At 38.4% G+C, this 20,859-nt stretch overlaps 2 protein-coding genes across 2 annotated transcripts; one reads left to right on the top strand and one right to left on the bottom strand.

Annotated features, from left to right (window-relative positions):
* The first annotated feature begins 9,466 nt into the window (after positions 1 to 9,466).
* TBL13 (TRICHOME BIREFRINGENCE-LIKE 13) lies at positions 9,467 to 12,045 on the top strand. The gene is made up of 6 exons (XM_079019170.1): positions 9,467 to 10,039; positions 10,711 to 10,888; positions 10,985 to 11,125; positions 11,200 to 11,320; positions 11,427 to 11,561; positions 11,627 to 12,045. The coding sequence occupies exons 1-6, from the start codon at positions 9,595 to 9,597 to the stop codon at positions 11,879 to 11,881; spliced, it is 1,275 nt and encodes a 424-aa protein (XP_078875296.1). The 5' UTR covers positions 9,467 to 9,594; the 3' UTR covers positions 11,882 to 12,045.
* Positions 12,046 to 12,869: 824 nt separating this feature from the next.
* On the bottom strand, positions 12,870 to 14,941 carry XTH10 (xyloglucan endotransglucosylase/hydrolase 10). The gene is made up of 4 exons (XM_079019171.1): positions 14,708 to 14,941; positions 14,374 to 14,474; positions 14,099 to 14,292; positions 12,870 to 13,328 (listed from the first exon to the last, which is right to left on the bottom strand). Exons 1-4 carry the CDS (start codon positions 14,892 to 14,894, stop codon positions 12,926 to 12,928), a joined length of 885 nt encoding a protein of 294 aa, XP_078875297.1. The 5' UTR covers positions 14,895 to 14,941; the 3' UTR covers positions 12,870 to 12,925.
* Positions 14,942 to 20,859: the final 5,918 nt, after the last annotated feature.

Raw genomic sequence — 20,859 nt, 5'->3', positions numbered from 1 at the left:
TTATCGCCAGTATCCATTGGGCATTCTTTCTACTATAATTGGTGTTGAGCACCCCACGACCAACTATCTGAATTTCACCATAGACTGCTTACCAGCACTGCTACTGACTGGAAATTTCTGCTATTCCTTATCTGCCTTCCGGATGAACAGAGACCACCCTAGTCCCTACCAATCTACCAATATCTGGATTACCGGCCCCCACCGGTCGCTAGCCCCAACTCAACTCCTAGTTGCTCCCAGCGACTTTCGAAGAAACTTCACCAATAACCGCTCAATCCACTCTGCCACTAAATCATACACCTGCTACATTCGCTCTAACGAATGGGGACCGATGAATGCTACGGGCCACCCCATAGTCTTACAACACTTCTACGCTGCCAGCCAACCAAAGCTACGGGCCGCCCCACAGTCTTGCTAAACCAGTGCTACGGGCCACACCGTAGCCTAACCATACTCTCATACGATTGCTGCGGGCCGCACCGCCGTCTTGCTAATCTAATGCTACGGGCCACACCACAGTCTTACTAATCTAATGCTACGAGCCACACCGCAGTCTTACTAATCATCCTCACATATGATTGCTACGGACCACACCGCAGTCTTAATACACTTCTCTTACTATTTAACCACTGGTGAATGCTACGGCCATCTGGTAGTCTGACAACACCTTTCCACACCGACTAACTGCTAGTGGATGCTACGACTAACCCATAGTTGATCATACAGCACAATCGAGTACTCCCAAGTGGTACTCATGTCCCAAATGGAACTCCCAACCGATTCCTATGTAATCCACGACCAGAAATTTCGAGAATGAGGTCTCACAATTGGCAAGTTTTCCCAACTTCCAATTTACACTATCCTCTAATCATACAGTCACCTGAGTCATCTTTCTTCCTAACAGGAGAGCGAAACTTAACCTAGTTTCAAAACCCCTTCTACTCCCATAACCTGATTGGTTCTCCCCCACTTAGCCTCAGCTAAGTCCTTACTGCCTGCGAAAACCCGAAGATTTCCATTCCTTCCTTCCTTACTCGGTAGGCATGATAACCACCATCGCCCTATCCCTGCTAGCGATCCGTCTCTAGCCCACTCCAACTACCGTATGATTATCGAATACTAGATGAACACCTCCCGCATCCCTGATGCTAAAAAAAATCCTCTAAGCTCTAACTACTGTCCTTATAGCCCGAATAACTGGGCACAGACTCCTTGGTGATAAGCCACTTTCCTTGATGCTTCCGAAAGCCATCCCGAACGCCCGGATTAGAACCATCAAACCCTGATGATGGTGGCTGACCACTCCCCGAACCATCTTCAACCGTAACTGAGATGATACTGGACACTTCGAACCCGAAGTGAAAGATGACCTACACTAGCTGCTAATAGCTCCTGGTATGCAATTAGCATATGACAATTCCAAAATACAATCCAAATACAAGCAGAGAGACAAATCATACATAAAATCGCCTAAGTCCAGGGTAAAAACTTCCCTAATTCACATAGGAATGAAAATAGCCATAGATACGTACCTGCAACATTCCTTGCTGTAATCCAGACCTTCCGCACCTGTCGCTGCAAGGCAATACCCTCTCGCCCATCTGTAATCCTCATAGTCGTTGGGGCAGGCGCACTCCCTGCTCCTCCCCTCATCGTCGGGCAGTCGGTCCTCTTGTGGCCCACCTGATTGCAGTGAAAACATAATGGGCTTGCCCCCCGTGGGCAGTCCCTGCTGACGTGACCATCACTGCCACACTTGTAGCAGCCGGAACCCCTAGAATGACACACTCCCTCGTGTGGTTTCCCGCATGTGCTGTACTGACTTCGGCCCTGCCGACCCATTAATTGCTGATCTGAAGTCTTGGGCCTCTTCCCGGGACCCTCCAAAGTGAATGTCTGATCTGTCTTCCTCTTCGCAATGTGCTCCAGATCGATCTCCCTCTCCCTAGCTCTGGCAATCATAGAGTCCAGGGTCGGGTATGCTGAGAAGCTGACATGCTCCCGAATCTCTGCTCTAAACATGTCATGATAGCGGGTCCTCAGCATCTCATCATCCCCTGCATACTAAGGAACTAATAGGGCCCTCTCCCGAAACTTGGCGGTAATCTCCACCACCGACTCTGTCGTCTGTCTCATGTCTAGGAATTCTCTGGCCAGCTGCTGAAGCTCCACTGCCGGTGCAAACTCTGCCCTAAACCTGGTCACGAAGTCTGACCAGGTCATAGCCTCGACGACTGAGGCTCCCAATGAGTCTCCAACTGACTCCCACCAATCTCTAGCTCTGTCTCTCAAACATGCCGCCGCAAAGCGGACCTTCGACCCATCCGGGCAGAAGCTCGTCAACTGTGCAGACTCAATGTCTGCGATCCATCTCCTGGCAGCAATGGGGTTCTTCACCCCGTGAAAATCCGGCGCACCACACCCTATGAAGTCCTTGAAGGACAACGTGCGCGTACTTGCCTAGCCAGACGCCAAATCACTCCTGAAAGCTCGGAGGCGATCCTCCATCAGCTCAATGATCCCCTCCTTGATCGACCCGAAAATGACCGGGGTCGCCTCAAGGATGCCTCTCGTAATCTCAGATGCGATGAAATTGCGCAACCCATCATCAACTGGTTCGGATCCCGCGCCCGAACCTGATCCTGAACTGGATCCTGACCCGCCCACTGGTCTCTCTCGCAACATCACCATGCTAAAAATATAACACAACCACGATCAGAATACGGATCACTGCTGCAAGATCAAACACACGCACTACCATGTTCCCGGTCTTGTCTAGGCCCTTCCCGAATCGAGTACGGATCCTCTGCTTTCAGTTGTACGGGCCCATACTACCTTCCACATCTATCCGTACTTTCCTCAGGAATTGCTTTGACTCCACCAGGTCCCTTTCTACTACTTCTGCTTCCAGCACTACCTCATTCTAGGCTGACCCTAGGGAAACCTCTGACTCAACTCAAACCAGTCCTCAGCTGCTGAAGGCTTCCTCGCGATGCCAATTAGCCATCACCTGGATACCATCACATGTGACGAGGCTCAGATAATCCTTCGAGTAAAAGACTTGTCCCTACAATGGTTAGACTCAAACGAGAACTGCGCAATAGGGCCAAATCCAGCACTCTGAGATTATTCAACCCTGATCACATGTGACATGGCGTATCCACTTAATGGCTAACTCCCATCACTCAAAATCCCACAATGCACAAAGCAATCAACATTCAGACAAGGGGAAAATCTAACCATAACATACTCAAGCAATCATACACACATAGCAAGAAACTGAACTAGCATGCAACATAAACTCATAACTCAGGCATAACCTAAACAGGCTATCCTACTACTGTCTAATCAGCACTATCATGCAGCTCAAACACATATAATAGGCACATAAGGCATCATTCCTAGATCCTTAGTCCTAATCTAGCATGCTGTTCTATCAACTGATAATCATAACATAAACTTGTATGGGTATTTTTTGGGTACTTACTTGAGCTCGGCTGATTGCATGCACCACACCCCTTTTCTCTTTTCAAAGTTCTTTTTCTTTCTGAATCCTTTTGCTTTTCTTAAACTGTTTTTAGTTCTCAAAAATCTTTTTAAGAAACTGTCTTTTCATTTTTTTTTTTTGAAAACTTTTTATCCGACCCCTCAGTTTGAGTTCAGGCACACCCGAGAGTATGCCCGAATCCCTCAAACCAAGGCTCTGATACCAACTTGTAACGTCCCAAAATTCAAGACTAAAAATTTCTTTTAATAAAATATTACTTAAAGTAAAATCATCATTTCAGAACATAAACAGAGTATTAGTTTTCAAAACACATGTTCATTATCAGAGTAAAATATTCCCAGGCTGACTAATCTATGGTGTGTGCCATGCGATCATCCCGAGCTCCATTATCCGCTACCGAAAGTACCTAAAACCAAAACTGAAAAAGTAAGCACGAAGCTTAGTGAGTTCCCCAAATATCACATACCATACAAACCATTCATAGCCAAGAACCAACTTATCCATAATCAAGTAAGGTGTTATGTGCCAAACATAGTCTTGCCATTATGCCACGGGCCGCACGTGGTCTTCCTGGTCAAGCCTGGGCCGCTCCCTGGGTCTTACAGACAAGTGCCAAGGGCCACCCCCTGGTCTTACAAACATGTGCCAAGGGCCACCCCCTGGTCTTTTATGCAAGTATCACAAAGACAACTGTACATACTACTCTACTTAGCTAAACAACATACAGTGTGCTAGAAGCCACCTCCTGGTCTTTCATATATAATAGCATACAATGCGCCAGGAGCCACCTCCTGGTCTTTCATACATATTGCCTAGGGCTAACCCCCGGGTCTTCCTATCATCCTTAATAACATATAGTGTGCCAGGAGCCGCCCCCTGGTCTTTCATGCATATTGCCTAGGGCTAACCCCCGGGTCTTCCTTCCATACATAATAACATACTGTGTGCCAGGAGTCGCCCCCTGGTCTTTCATGCATATTGCCTAGGGCTAACCCCCGGGTCTTCCTACCATACATAATAACATACTGTGTGCCAGGAGCCACCCCTGGTCTTTCATGCATATTCTAAATGGGTCGGCATTGGTGCCTTAGACCCATACAAACAGTGAGGAGACTCACCTCGCACTGCTGAACTCTACTAATAACCTCTGGATGCTGACCGACAACTCTCTGAACTCCTGCTCCACTCGCTCCCCGAGCTACCAATGTCAAAGCAACACTGAGTCTAACTGACCCCCGAAAGACAACCAAGTCAACTCTGGTCAAAGTCAAAGTCCTAGTCAAAGTCAACCTTCCAGGTCAACCCTACTCACCGAGTCACCCTATTGACTCGCCGAGTTCATATGTTCAGAGTCCTTCTCTTAGTGACTCGACTCGCCGAGTCAGTCCATGACTCGCCGAGTCTACCGATTACCAAGTCCTGACCTGTCCAACTCACCGAGTCTCCATTCGACTCATTGATTCGAGTCTCAACTCGAAGGGTTTGGGGGTTTCGCGACTTGACTCGCCGAGTCCAAGACAATCTTCATCAGACTCGCCGAGTTCCTGCTCAACTTCATCCGACTCGACGAGCTGTTCATCCCACTCGTCGAGTTCCTCCTCATCTTCAAGATACTCGCCGAGTCCACTCAAAGGACTCGCCGAGTCCATCCGGTCCTTCATACATGCAGAGGACTTTTGAGTCATGCAGGGACTCAAATCTGTAGATCTATCCTTCCCAAGCCTATTCCTCACGTAAAGTTGCAAACTTTACGTGTAGAGAAGGAGATCTAAGCAAAATACACCATAAACTAGGTTTTAAGGCCAAGGGGCTTCAACATTGACTCAAGGCCTGATACTTTATGCTTCTCTAGTCCATAACACACTTGGATCTGAAGTAGCAACTCCAGATCCGGCTTCTAACTCAAATGGGTGTCAAACCATGGCTTAAAAGCCCCAAATCTCACAACCATGGAAGATCTAAAGGAGAGAGGGACGACTTATTACCTTCAATATCTCAGAAAGGCTCCACAAACTCCAGATCTATAGTCCCTTCTTGCTCCTCCAAGTTCCTTCTTTCTTCTCCAAGCTTTAATGCACCTTCCAAGGCAACAAATGGCTCAATCAAAGGATATGACGGCTAGGGTTTGGTATCCAGGGCTGAAGAGGCAGTAAGGAACCCTAGGAAGAAGATTAAGACGTTTATATAGGCTCCAAGTCCCGAATTTAGGGTTTTCCATGCACAGACCAGACTCGCCGAGTCACCTTGGCCGACTCACCGAGTCGGTCACTTACTCCTCGACCCGGATCCCGCTCGGACTCGTCGAGTTGTTCCTTGGACTCGCCGAGTCGCCCCCTAAAAATTAGGGTTTTCTTTCCTTTCTTGGCCTTCAAAACTTTGGGTGTTACACGGTTAGGCTAAGTGTTGTATTGATATTGGTAGCTCGGGGAGCTAGTGGAGCAGCGGTTCAGAGAATTGTGGGTCAGCATCCAGAAGGTTATCAGCAAGTTTAGCAGTTCGAGGTGAGTTTCCCTTTAGTGTGAATGGGTCTACGGCCACAATGCCGGCCCATGTAGTCATGAGTAAGAAGACCCGGGGGTTAGCCCTAGGCATAGTATGCTAGTATGATATTCAGGACGAGGTCCAATGATAGCGGACGGGTGCCCAAGGAATGGTTTATGTGATAGTTTATACTCGTTGTCTGTGTGATACTTGTATGTGCCTGGTAGGGAGGTGAGTGTGGGCGAGGTCCCGTATCTCACCAATAGCAGAGTGTGGATGGTGTTCCACATCTCATTAGCAACAGATCAGGGGCGAGGCCCAAGTTAGGGAAAGAGTGAGTGTGGGCTGGGCCCGTATCTCATTATCAGTAGGAGCATGGACGGGGTTCCATGACTCATCAGTAGCAGGACAAGGGCGAGGCCTTTGGACAGGATTCGTTAGTATGTGTTTAGCTTATGTGTTGTGATATGTTTATGTGCTATTATATGTTAGCGGGCGAGGCCCTGTGACAGGCGAGGCCTAAGTGAAACAGATCTGTGTCTGAGCGGGGCTCGAAGCCAGGCGGGGCCTGGAGCGGCGAGGCCGTTGTAGCGGGCGAGGCCCGAGGTAGGGGGCGAGACCCAAGATAGCAGGCATGGCTCAGTATGTGCAGTATGTGGTTATGCATGGTATGTGGTAGGGCGGGGATCTCACTAAGCTTCATGCTTACGGTTTTTAGTTTTGGTTTCAGGTACTTCCGGTAGCGGAGGGAAGAGCTCGGGATGATCGCATGGCACACACCATAGATTAGACAGCCTGGGAATGTTTTACTCTGATAACGAAGATGTGTTTTGGAAATTAATACTCTGATTATGTTTTGGTTTGATGATTTTGCTTTAAGTAATGTTTTATTAAAAGAAATTTTTAGTCTTAAATTTTGGGACGTTACAGTTGAAATCCGACTTCGTATGAATAAGTTATGCTTCTTTGAAGTTTCACGATTAAACTAACACGACTTTCCGTATCATGAAAAATGAAATTTTAGTAAATTAATTTTTAGCCTAAGTGACATAAATGAAAGTCATAGTAATCGTTAAACCAAGAGCGTGCATATAGAGAACGTCAAAATCCAATTTTGTTAGAGGAAGTTATGATTTTTCGAAGTTTCAACGCAGCAGTGCGAGCACATAAATCGAAATTCAAATCGGTTTATTGTTAGCCAAAACAATCCAAACGTGAAGTGAAGATTTTGTGAATATGAACCCGTTGATATAAAGACATTCGAGAATGGAGTTTGTATGAAGGAGTTATGAATTTCACATGGACTTTAACAATCTAAACCGATCTAAATTTGAATTTTTGTTAAAACAAAAATTGGATGTTGAGACCTTAATGAAAATTGTACATCTCGTTGAGGGGATTCTGAATATATAAATAACGTTGAAAACAGAGCTTGTATGCGAATGTTATGGCCATCCGAAGATCTGCAAAAATTTCAGTGTGCGGATGATGTGGCGACACTCTGATCCTAAGCAACATCTTCGAGATTCTGCATGCCAAAACTCTCTCAAATGACATGAGACTTATATATTTATACTCTATAGTTGCCACATCGTGGCCATTAGCTTGCCACATCGTGATGATCAAGTGAACCTTGGTTTCGCCACGTGTTACACTCTCCTACTAAGTGTCTTGGTGACTTTGCCTCATACCACGTCGTAGTGATCATATTGTCACGTGTCACTCTCTGGTTGACATGTGTCTCGATGATTCATTCAATTCCACATCGTGGTTAGTATACCTCCACGTCGTGGTGGTCAAAAGTTGACCGTTGACATGACTTTTGTTGACTTTCTTAAAATAGCAACATCTTTCATTCCAACTTCAAATGACCATAACTTTCTCATATGAACCCCGTTTTCGATGATCTTTATATCCATGCGTTCGTCTTTAAAAGATCTATCAACTTCTCAGCTCCATTTGCTAAACAACAATTATCTCATTCAAAGCAACTCTTTCAAAATAATACATGTTACGAAAAACAAGTGTTACAATAAAGGTTATAAAAGTCAACTTTATTTTATGAATATCATGGGCGTGTTTGATGAAACTAACAGGTAACTGGAAATTATAGCTTTTAATTATGAAGAAATGTTCGACAAAAGTAACTGTTGGCTTTTAGACGTTTAAAATTAGTTGACAACTAAAATGCTAAAAGCTTCGTAAAAACTCAAAAAATAATTGAAGTGATTTTTGAAATTAGAGTATTTTGTTTAAAATAAAAATAAAAGTTTTTGCTATCAAATGAAGTTTTTTTTTTTTTTTAAGCTACCAAAAGGACACGCCCCATATCCCCAACAGTGCACTTGAATATTGATTTATATTTAAGCTAGGTGTGAGACCCATGTATTACATGAGTTTATTTAAAAAAAAAATTAAATATAAAATTTTAACAATTTGAAAAGTTTGAATTTAAAAGAAAAATCTTTTAAATTATTAAAATTAATGAAACTTTAATGTATTAGATACACTAGGTGTGAGACCCGTATGTTATACGGGTTGATTAAAATAAAATGCTAAATACGAATGATTAAATGGGAAGTTTATTTTAATTTGAACTTTAAAATAATTATAAATTATAAGAAAAAAAACATGAAAAAAATTAAAATTATTTGTTTAGTTGTTAAACTCATGTACTAAACGTGTTAATTATAACAAAATGTTAAATACAAAGGTTTAAACTGTAAATTTATTTAAAATTAAATTTGAAATTTGAAAATTTACATTAATATAGTAATTATGATATGTTTAATTTATGGAAACTAAATTAATGATATATTGAAAAATGAAAAATAAAGTAATGACAAGTGGAAAATAAATATTTCAAAATTATGACAAAATGACATGTGGCATAATGCATGAGAGAATGATATGTGACAAAATTATTTTCATTTATTAGGGAGGATTACATATATAAACCCTTTTTAATAAATACCTTACATATATATTATCTTACATATTAAATGTGGAATTTTAATTTAATAAAATGGAAAATACAGTAAAATGACAAGTGAAAAATAGAAAATTTAAAAATGTTAGAAAATGTCATGTGTCCAAATGAAGGAGAAGAGAACATGTGGCCAAAAAAACCTTTATTTATTATAATAGATTTTTTGAAATTGTTTGGGTTGGACTAGGGTCAAACCGTTCCAAGTGATTCGATATTTTGTCACAAAGTAAAGTTAAATATATCATGCCAAATTTAAAGGGGTTGATTTCATGTATTTAGTTTTTAAAGAATAACACATATAAAATCATGCAACATTTGCATATGCATAAACGTGTATCACAATTGTATGTATCACATCAAGTTTTTGTCGAAGAGAGGAAAAGTAAACAAGTCAATCTTTTGTGGGTTTTGAAAGAAATGTTTAAATTAAAAGCAAACAAAATGAAAATAGCTTTAAAATTTATGAATTCACCCCTCACTTTGACATTTTTTTTCTATTCGACTAATTTTATCGATTGACATAACAAAGCAATTTCCACGGGCCTATTGGAGAACATTTTGACACAGACCACTGTGGCCGGATTCAGGGCGGGGAACACCGCCGTCACCACCACAGATGGCTTCAAACCACCATTTCAAGCGACCTAATCCACCTCTATCATCTTCCTCTACATCCTACTTCTACATCTTCGTCTCTATCATTGCCCTCACCTCTCTTTTTCTCCTCTCCTCTCACTACCTCGCCTATTACTCATCCCCGCCGGTAGTGCACATCGAATCGCTCAAACCGACCAAGCAATACGTCTCTGTAAACAACGATGACAATGGAGCAGCATCAGCAGCCTGCGATTACTCAGAGGGCAAGTGGTTTTACGATCCGACAGTCAGACCTCCACGGTATGACGAGACGTGTAAGGAGATATACAAAGGCTGGAACTGCGTCGCTGGTAATAGATCCGGTGCGGCGGAGATTGCTAAGTGGCGTTGGCAACCTAATCACTGTGCACTTCCACAATTTGATCCACTTCGGTTTCTGGAATCATATAGGAACATCAGTATCGGTAAGAGACATAGTTATCATTAATATCAGAACACAAATCTCTCCGCGTTAATGTATTGCTCAGAGATTATTATTATGCAATTTTTAGTGTACGCCGGCGTAGTTTACAAGTACAATGCCCCCTGATACTAACAAAAACACCTTACCTGTCTCTAAATTCCATCTCATCGGACTGGATCACCGGTGAACTAGTTTTGAACTTGCAGGAATTCTATAACTTTGAACAAAATTTTATGAGCACTTTAGATTTAGATAAGCTGGGTTCTTCCAAGTATCTGGAACTTACCTAGAGGTCCAAACTAAGAATTTACATTTGCTTATTGTGAGGACTTTGTGTTTTGTCATGTTCAGAACTCTAATTATGTTTAAGATTTTCATGGTGACTCTTCCTCCCATTCTAGGGCTTCTTTCAGTGCAAAAACTGTAGTTTTTTCAATTTGCCAATGAATTGAATCTGCATTGAATCTTTGATCAATGATAGGATTCTTGACTAGCTTATACATTCAATAGGTAAACTCAGGTCACAATGCCATTAGTAATCATCTTCCTAGATTCAACATTACTATCAGTCAAAACTATACAATCTCTCAATATTACCAGTATTGTAGTATACACGTATAAACTCTTTTTAAGATGCTATTTGTAGACCTTATGAACTTTTAAACAGTGCAGGATTTGTTGGTGACTCCCTAAACAGGAACATGTTTGTTTCTCTTTTCTGTTCTCTTCGACATGTCACTAGTGAAGTAAAAAAGTGGCGTCCAGCTGGCGCTGATCGTGCCTTTACCTTTTTAAAATACAACCTCACTATCGCATATCACCGAACAAATCTTTTGGCACGTTATGGTAGGTAAGCTGTTTTTAGTATGTGATAAATGTTTCATTTATAAATCAACTTTTAGCAATGTCATTGTTTCCCTAGTGAAATGACCTTTTTGCCCTTCAGATGGTCGGCTAATACCAAAGGTGGTGAGCTGGAATCTCTTGGGTATAAAGAGGGTTACAGAGTTGATGTTGATGTGGCTGAAGGAACTTGGGCAGATGCTCCAAGTTTTCATAATGTTCTCATCTTTAACACTGGCCATTGGTATATAATAGTAGTAATATACTTACATATATTTATGTATATATATTATTATATTGAATATAAATATTCCTCAGGTGGTGGGCCCCTTCGAAGTTTGACCCTATAAAATCCCCCATGCTTTTCCATGAAAATGGTCAACCAATCATACCTCCTTTATCTCCTGAAATCGGGCTTGATGTAGTATTGAGACGAATGGTAAGTTTTAATTTTCTTTTTATATAAATTGCAAGGTAATAGCAACATACTTTTATTATTGGTAAAGAAACATATTTTTATTTTATATTTTTAATTTTTTACACAGATATCCTACGTGGAAGAAAAGTCAAAACAAGGGACAATTTTATTTTTTCGCACACAATCCCCAAGGCATTTTGAAGGTGGTGATTGGGACCAAGGTGGTTCTTGTCCACGTTCACAGCCATTATCACTACAAGAGGTAAGCTAATTACAGATTTGCCCCTTAATTTATTTTCTTGAAATAATTTTTTAAACATAATTCAGGTTGAAAAGTTATTTTCTGTGGGAAATAATGGGACAAATGTGGAAACACGAATTGTGAATGAACACATACATGAAGCCATTAAAGGCTCTGCTTTTCGGTTACTTGATGTTACACAAATGAGTGAATTTAGAGCAGATGCTCATCCATCATCAGCTGGTGGAAAGAAGCATGATGATTGCATGCATTGGTGCTTACCTGGCATTACAGATACTTGGAATGATTTATTCATTGCACAATTGAGTAGCATGACATAAAGGTATGTACTTAATCACTTAATGTTATCATTTTTAAATTTAAGCTACATTTTACATTATATTAGTTTGATAAATCAGGTTCCCTTGACTTTTTATTAATCTTGTATTATACCATATATATTGCAATTGTTGAGTAAGTGTTAATCAAAGGGATGTTCTAATTAGTAGACTGGATCATTATTGTTTTATGAGTAAATTACACGAATGGTCCCTACGGTTTAGGGTAATTTGCACGCTTGGTCCCTAACTTATTTTTTTAACTTGGGAGGTCCCCACTATTTGTTTTTGTTACGCGCTTGGTCCCTACTGTTTGTTTTTGTTACGCACTTGATCCTTGTCTTATCTAAAAGAACTATTATTTAAATAGGGAAAAATGGTGGGGTAGGTAAGGTAAGGTAAGGTGAGGGGGTGGGGTGGGGTTGAGGGTGTGTTCACTTAAATAAATTAAAAAATCAAGGGCAAAATAGTCTTTTTAGGTAAGACAAGGACCAAGTGCGTAACAAAAACGAACAGTAGGGACCTTCCGAGTTAAAAAAATAAGTTAGGGACCAAACGTGCAAATTACCCTAAACCCTAGGGACCATTCATGCAAATTACCATTGTTTTATTGAGTAAGTTACATTTTTTGTTCCGGAGTATAGTTGATTTTTTCAATTTTTGTCCCAAAAAGTTTTTTTTTTTCAATTTTTGTTCTTATATGAAGATTTTGTAACCTTTTTGATCCTTGTTCCAAGTAAAATGACTATATGTTACAAGAACAAACAAGGACCAAAATTGCAAGAGAAAACTTTCTGGGACCAAAACTATAAAAATCAGCTATACTCAGGGATCGAAATGTAATTTACTTTTTTCTTTTTACAGTATTGGACTTTCAAATTATTTTAATTATGATGACATGGCACAAAGATGTCAAGATATAATAAACCGGAAAAATAGAAAGTATATTGCTATTTCTTGCATTTAGCTGTTGCTGAGAATTTGAACACCATGAATACCAATCATAATTATTATAAACATTTTGTCACAATGAGAACATCACAAGGATCAATACTTTGAAAGATAACATTCTTTTGGGAGATTATTTTCAAATCTCTTATAATCTTGACAATAATCATAAATTAAGTGATATTTTCTAACCCATTTGAACAATCTCCTTTGCATCCAAGTTAAAGAACTCAACTCCTCTTTATTCCACCAATTTGCTTCACTATTTGCTCTACAAAACCTTGCATTCCCTTTCCATATACACGCATCAATCGTGTAATTTGCAAACGATGCAATGAAAGGCCCCTTTGACCAGTCAATTTTGTCTTTACCTCCGTTTGTTGCCCAATTGCTACCTTCCCATAGGCTCATCTTGATGCTCACTGGTTGCCATCTAGGGTACGCCACCCCTTTGTCCGCATGGTTCCTATATGTCCTTATGGGCACAAAATCCACCATAAAGCTGCTCAAAAAGACAAGTCTATCAGACCGCATCATGACATGACAGTACAAGACAGTCTTGTAGTGTATTTGGTATTGGGAAAATACCGTAAATAGTCAAAAAAATGGGGGTGTTTTAAAAAAATAGACATAAAAATGGATTTTTCTGGATATAGTCATGCATTCCACGGAGGTAGCTCCGCGGAATGGCAAAATCGTAAATAAATCAATGTATTAAAAAAAACACTAAAGATCCATTCCGCGGAGCTACCTCCGAGGAATGGATCTCTAGTGTGTGTGTGTGTGTGTTTTTTTTTTTTTTTTCACATCGATTCTTCGGGGTTTATATTCATTTCCCAAACTAATTATTTTTAAGAAAAGATTATCATACTATTATAATCTTTACTTGAAAATAATTAGTTGAGGAATTAATATAAACTCCGAAGAAACGATGTGAAAAAAAAAACATTATTAAAAAAAAAAAAAAAAAAAAAAACCCTCAAGATCCATTCCGCGGAGGGTCCTCTGTGGAATGCATGACTATAATCGGAAAAGTCCATTTTTATGTCTATTTTTTGAAAACACCCCTCATTTTTTGACTATTTACGGTATTTTCCCTTTGGTATTTGTGCTAAGACTGAAATTGATGTGACGACAAAACAAGACAAAGTTGTACTGTGTTTGGTATTAATTATGTTAGTGGGACAAATGATTAATTTTTTTTTTCTCACCCAAAAAATATGGGAGAGTTATTTGAAACATTTCAAGGAGTTTGTCATGAAAAATGCTTACACGATTTGGTGAAGATTCCATAAAATTGAATACGTATGAAAATCCTTGGTGGGGTCAAACCATAAATGAATCCTCTCTTCTCTATTGTCAAAACCATCAGCGTAAATATTTGTTTGAAGAATGTAAGGTTGATCAAGTACATTTCCAAGGAACTCAAAGTCTATTTCATCTCGATTAGGTTGATCGGATGTAAGCTACATTTTCAAAAAATAAAATAAAATAAGTATTTTTTTAATTAAATGATTTAAAAAAATGAAGTTTTTATTTTAGCTTACATAAAATGCCAAGACTGTGCCTGCGGAGTGACCAGGTACCAACTTGATTTGCATGTCAAATTGGCCGAACAAAAACATGTCATTAGAAGCAAACGCCGAACCTGGAAACAATTGAAATGAAATCTATTAAAAGAATTGGAATATGAAATAATTGTAATCTACCACTTTAAAAGTCTAATCATTTTTAAAGTTATAGTTATATCTAATTGGGGTATATTGGTCTTTTAGTAAAGAAATATCCCACTAAGAAAAACATATTTATCATTTTTAGTAAAGATATATCCCACCAAGAAACATGCCGAAGGTCTTGATGCACAAAAGAAGCTTTTTTTACCTGATTCTTGATCGAGCTTCAAGCTTCTTGATCGACCATCGGTAGAAGTGTTGACATGGCTAGGAGACCAAGTAACAAAGAAATCTTTATTGAAATCGCCAGTTGAAACAATTGAAGCAAATGAAATTTCTAATGAATGTAAGAGAAATATCCCACTAAGAAAAACATATTTGAAGAAGTTGTTCATGGTTTTTTCTTTCTTCGTGTCGCAAAAGATTAAGAATGTCCCACATAACTATATGTAATGTTGCATGAGGGTGCCAAAAGTATTTGACAATATAATTTTCCATACAAAGAATATCTTTATATGGAAGTAAAGTGTTTGGATGTCAAGTTACTTGGATACTCCAATTATTTCCAAATTATAGTATAAAAAATTTAGTATTATTGTCACAATGACTAAATGTTGTATATTACTCTTAATTTGGAGTTGCATTAAGGAGTTAAAATTGGATTTGTCATTTTTTTGACGTTTCTTGAAAAAGGGAGTTTGTGGGCAAAGGGAGATGATGCGAGGTTTCTTTCTTGTTAGGTTTTCTAAAGATGACTTGATCCTTGTATCAATTACAAATTATTCTTTCCCTCTTTTATGTAATTTTCTAAAAGAATTTTTTGTTGACATAAAATAATAAAACAATTACTTTCATTAAATTGGTAACAAATAATAGTGGTAGTAAATTTGTTTGGATCATTGTAAAAAATCTTGGATCCGAACATAGTGGACTCATCCTGGATTATGCCTACATGTTCTTTCACATAACAGTCAATGGTGCTACTACAACGAACAGGGCACCACAAGTTCCTTACACTAGGTTTTTGTCACTTGAAATTGAGGAACAATTTGGCACTGAGCTATATCTCACTCTTTGTGGCACTGGCTCATTCACTACACCCATACAAACCATCCAACCCACCCTACATACCCACATTGAATTAACAAGAAACATCCGACCCTAATCATCCTCTATATTATGACTTATCAAGTGTCATTAAAGTTGGCTTTGTCCTAACTAACTATTGATTGGTTGGTGACGAAAATGATAAGTTCAAAGCTTTGGGGTTTAAAACCGACAAACCTGAAACCAAACCAGGAAAAAACCAAAAATCGGGATCCGATTAACATGTTTTGATTTTAGATATTTGTAAATCCATGTTTTTCGGTTTGGGTTTTGTTTCATGTCAAACCCAACTCATCCATAAATCCGAATCGTGATGATGGCCCAACCTAACTTTAACAACATGCTACCATTAATATGGAAGTATAAGACAACCCACATCCGAGCAACCTTCCCAAAAGGACTTGGCTCAAACTTTTAGTAGTAATAATCACTTGCAAATAGAGTAAGTTACATGAATGGTCCCTATGGTTTAGGATAATTTGTGTGTTTGGTCCCTAACTTATTTTTTTACTCGGAGGGTCCCTACTGTCTGTTTTTGTTACGCATTCGGTCCATGTCTTACCTAAAAAGACTATTTTGCCATTGATTTTTTAATTTATTTAAATAAATACACCCCAACCCTACCCTACCCCATCACCTTACCTTACCTACCCCACAATTTTTTTTCTATTTAAATAATAGTTTTTTTTTAGGTAAAATAGGGACCAAACGCGTAACAAAAACAAACAGTAGATATCAAACGCGTAACAAAAACAAACAGTAGGAATTTTTCGAGTTAAAAAAATAAGTTAAAGACAAAATGCGTAAATTACCCCAAATCATAAGGACTAATCGTGTAATCTACACCTTGCAAATAATACAAATTGAGACTAGATTTCAATCCCCAACCACCTTTTATAATGGCTAGAATATGTAAACATGAAGCGAAGAACTAGTAATAAATAAGTGAATAATATTATGGACATCATTGTATCCAAACTTTAAACAATAAATAAAAAAGAACCAACAAGTCAATAACTAAACCATATGTAAAAAGAATATCAAACTTTAATGAAATGTCATGATTATTATTTTGTTTTGATAGATCTGTCATGTTATGCGTGCATAGGATCTCCATCTTTATCATATTGTTCTCTAACACGCTTACTAGTTGACATTAACCATCACCATAAACGCAGCATCCTTATTTTATGGTAAAAATTTAAATTTTATTTATTATTAAATAAATAAATAAGTGAGATTATGATCATTAAATAAATAATTATTGAGGAAAATAATTATGATTTGTAAGTTTTTATAACTTATAGACTTTAAATAAAAAAATGAGGAAGAACTAGAAGTGTCAAGTAACCGAACTTGCTATAAATATTCTTGACTTAGTTAAAGGACTAAAATGTGAGCTGTAACGGGCTTTGAGTGCAAATCATGAGAGTTTATTTGAAGTTTTATGACCAACGGTGGCAAAAATTGGAAATATGAAATTAAAAGAAGGGCTATTATTTCCAAATGAGCATTGATATATAAGCTAGTACCTAGTCCCCATACTTAGGCTGTGTTTGGCGCGCCACAGCTAGCTTATTTTTCGATCTTTTTTATGTTGTCGTGTTTGGTAAGCCAAAAAGTAGCTGATAAGCTAGCTTATAAGCTAGCTTTTTGAAAAGCTACTTAGACTAGCTTTTTAGGAGCTTTTTTAAAATTTTCCAAATACACCCCCTTAATTAATTATAGAAACACATATTCTTACATGTCCTTTTATGTAATTTTATATATTTCAGCTAGCTTTTCAGCTAGTTTTACCAAACGTTATTTTTTATCAGCTAGCTTTTCATCTATCAACTAGCTTTTTATTTAACAGCTAGCTTTTCAGCCATCAGCTAGCTTTTCAGCTAGTTCGCCAAACATAGCCTTAGAGGGAAGGATCGATATTTGGAGAAGGAAGCTGTCTCCTATGGATATTTGAAGAGGAATTGGTGATTTAGTGTAAGATTTGAGGGATAATTTGAGCTAAGTATGAATGATCACACTTCAGCTGTAAGACTTTATTATTCTATAAATGAGATTCTGATTTGGATTTAGTATTTGAATATTGGAACATTGTAACAACAACTATTATATAATGTTTTGATATATTGTGATATGATCATCACTTTAATACTTGTTGTGTTCTATACTAACATGTTTAATCCATGGATAATCTTATTATTTTAAAAGTTCATAGTCGGTTATAATTGTGGGAGCAATTATGAAGTAAGAGTAATATGAATTAGATTGGTTGACTCTTACTAGATGAAAGTAGACAAGTGGATGTAACTAAGATTCATAAATACTTATCGAGAACTGTTATTGAACTAACCTGCATCAAGATCACCTCATGGATTGCTATCATGGGTGATACTTGATTAAAATGTACTATCTGTTTATCCTTAACACCTCAGATGCAAAATAGGTCTTAAATGTAGGGAGTGTTGTGCTTAGATATGTTCAAATGCCAATCCTTAACCGGACAGTTATATACAATGTTTTAAAACCCGGGTTGACCCGGTCGATTCAACCGGTTGGACCGTGACCTGGGGTAGAAGGCGGGTCAATTGAGACCGGTTTTTTGTAAAAATACGAATCGGATCGAACCGGCCGGGTTTCCCCTAAACCGCGATTCGACCGCTTATGTCGAACCGGTTAAAACCAGATCGACCCGTTTTATAGTTGGATGCAAGTAGCGAACGCCAAAACAACGAGCCATTTGCGGTTTCTTCAATGTTTAAACTTTGTGGATATCAAATTATTGGTTTTATATGTTTATACATTATGCATGAAAGTAAAAATATATAAAAATAAAAAAAGATCATAAACCGGGTTGACCCAACGGTTCAACCGGTTGAACCGTGAACCGGTCATCACATCGGGTCAACTAAAAACCCGGGTTTTAAAACATTGGTTATATAAGCTATTTTCAGGTATGGTGTGAAATATACAGGAAACTTATATTGTCAGGATGGGGTTTGTTCTTCTTATGTATTGAGAGTTAGACATTTATGGCGCCTTACCAAAAGTTGAACACTAGATGAGATTGATTGCGATCTGTATCTCATGCTCAACATGATGTATATGACAAAGGGATAACTGATATCTTACCTTATACACCGGTTATAGCTTTGAGCTTTTGGGTAATTGAGCATTGATAGAATGACACAACGTCATATTTTTTGGGGGCAGTGAAATGTTGCTAAATGTTTATCACTGTCTATATCAGTTTAATATGAATCTTGTGTAAGTAAGAGATTCAAAAAGATCTTGTATGCTCAAGATTCGTATTAAAATGATATTTCTTATTAACATATGATACTAATGGGTCACATTAACAACAATCTGATACATGTGATTATTTATTAGGAATTGATTTTAATAAATATTCAATAAACTCTTACAATTATATGGAAATTATTTATATCATGGAACTATTAATTTTCATTAGCAAGTAATATTATATATTTTATATGGTATGAATTAATAAGTCATGTGCAACATTTTGTACTAGAAAGACTTTTTTGTCTTTTACCAGAAAATTAAGGTTTATACTTTATAAGATTTACAGACTTTATATACTTCTTAATAGTAAAAAACGCGGCTCTCTATTTAAGAGATAATTTGTGGTGTTTTGATTAGTTTAATCAAAAGTAAAGAAGCATGGGGGGACATTCTAGACAGTAGATGCATAGGGGCTTAATGGTTAAAGAGGCATGTATATTGTTTATGCTTTAAGGGATGAAAGAAAGGATTTCATTCGATCACTTCTTCCCTCTACCATACTCTCTATTTTTGTTCTGTCAAAGGTATTAGAATACTACTTGCATTTCCTCTCTTGAAGTTCATATTTTGATATGAACTTTGAGCTTAAGAGTATAAGAGTTTAAAGACTAGCATTATCATCAAGTTGGATTATTTTTGGTGTCTCAAAGGTTCTTACATTCTTCTACAACTTCCATGCCTCCCCTTGAGGATTCAAAGTCTATAAAGGTTGTCTTCTTCCTCTTTTTCCTCGTGGTTGTTGTTTTCTTTCCAAACTTTGCAAGAAGATCCTTGGTATGCTATAAAATAGTTTTATGTTGTTTAAAATATTAAAGTCTCCTACTGCTAAAATCTTATGTTTTGAAACTTATTTTGAATAAAAACCCAACACAACTGTGGAATCACCATATGAAGCTCATAACTAGCTTCTAAACACTTGTAATATCATCATAATCAATTTATTTGTTACATTCGGACATTATAAGTTCCCTTTTTACCCTTGATGAACAAACATATTGCAATTTGGTCCTTTTGGATAGTACGCAGGGCGTACTCTATGAGTACGCTTGGCGTACTAGTTGAACCTTGATCGCGGGCATCGACCATGTACGTTGGGCGTACGTAGAGTACGTTGGCCAGGGGAAAACCCTAATTTTTAGGGGTTATGCCCTATTTAAGCTTCATTAACCCACCTCCTGGACATTTTAGACCAACCTCCATATCTTCAAACCCTAATTTCGCCCCTCAGCCTTTGTGTGGTGCTTTTGAGCTCTTGTGAAGACTTTTTGGTGTGTTTTGTGCATCTTGAAGAGGAAGGAGAAGATTGAAGACTCATCCTTTGGAGAAGAGCCTAGAGGTCCAGATTTAGCTCCATTATTTTGTGACTTTTGAGGTATAAAGTCCATATCTTGTCAACTCTTTGCTTTGATCTACTCTTTAGCTTCTTTATGGTCATTTTGGTCCTTTTTGGTTGGTCATGGTGAGCTAAGGCCGTTTATGAAGCTAAACCTTTTAGATCTGGACATATTAAGGGTTACTTAAGCATAAAAATGCAAACATGATGGTGTTTATAGACTCATGCATGTGTTAAGTCATTTGTTAAGCTCTTTTGAGCTCTAGAGCCCCACTAAGCCATGCATGCATGTAATGTTGCCAACTTTACGTGATAAATCATCTTTTGGGACTAGATCTGAGAGTATGGAGTAGGGGTTGAATGGATTAAGTGCTTATTTGATGAGGTTGGCCAACTGGTAAGTACGCTGGGTGTACGAAGCTGGTACGTTGTGCATACTTACCCCAAAGCGTGTACACTAAGCGTATGAGCTGAGTGCGCCTCACGAACTTAGCAGATGGGCTTTAGTATTATGGGCTTCTCGAATTTGGGCCATGTTTGGACCTTTGGTGAATATGGTCTTGTTGGGCCAGCATGTTTTATTTTGGGTTCAATTAGATGAAGGCCCATGAAGG

Source organism: Lactuca serriola, chromosome 9 (genome assembly GCF_051521515.1).
Source record: "Lactuca serriola cultivar US96UC23 chromosome 9, Lser_US96UC23_V15, whole genome shotgun sequence".
NCBI classification, from domain to species: domain Eukaryota; kingdom Viridiplantae; phylum Streptophyta; class Magnoliopsida; order Asterales; family Asteraceae; genus Lactuca; species Lactuca serriola.
This window is presented reverse-complemented; position numbering and strand designations above follow the sequence as displayed.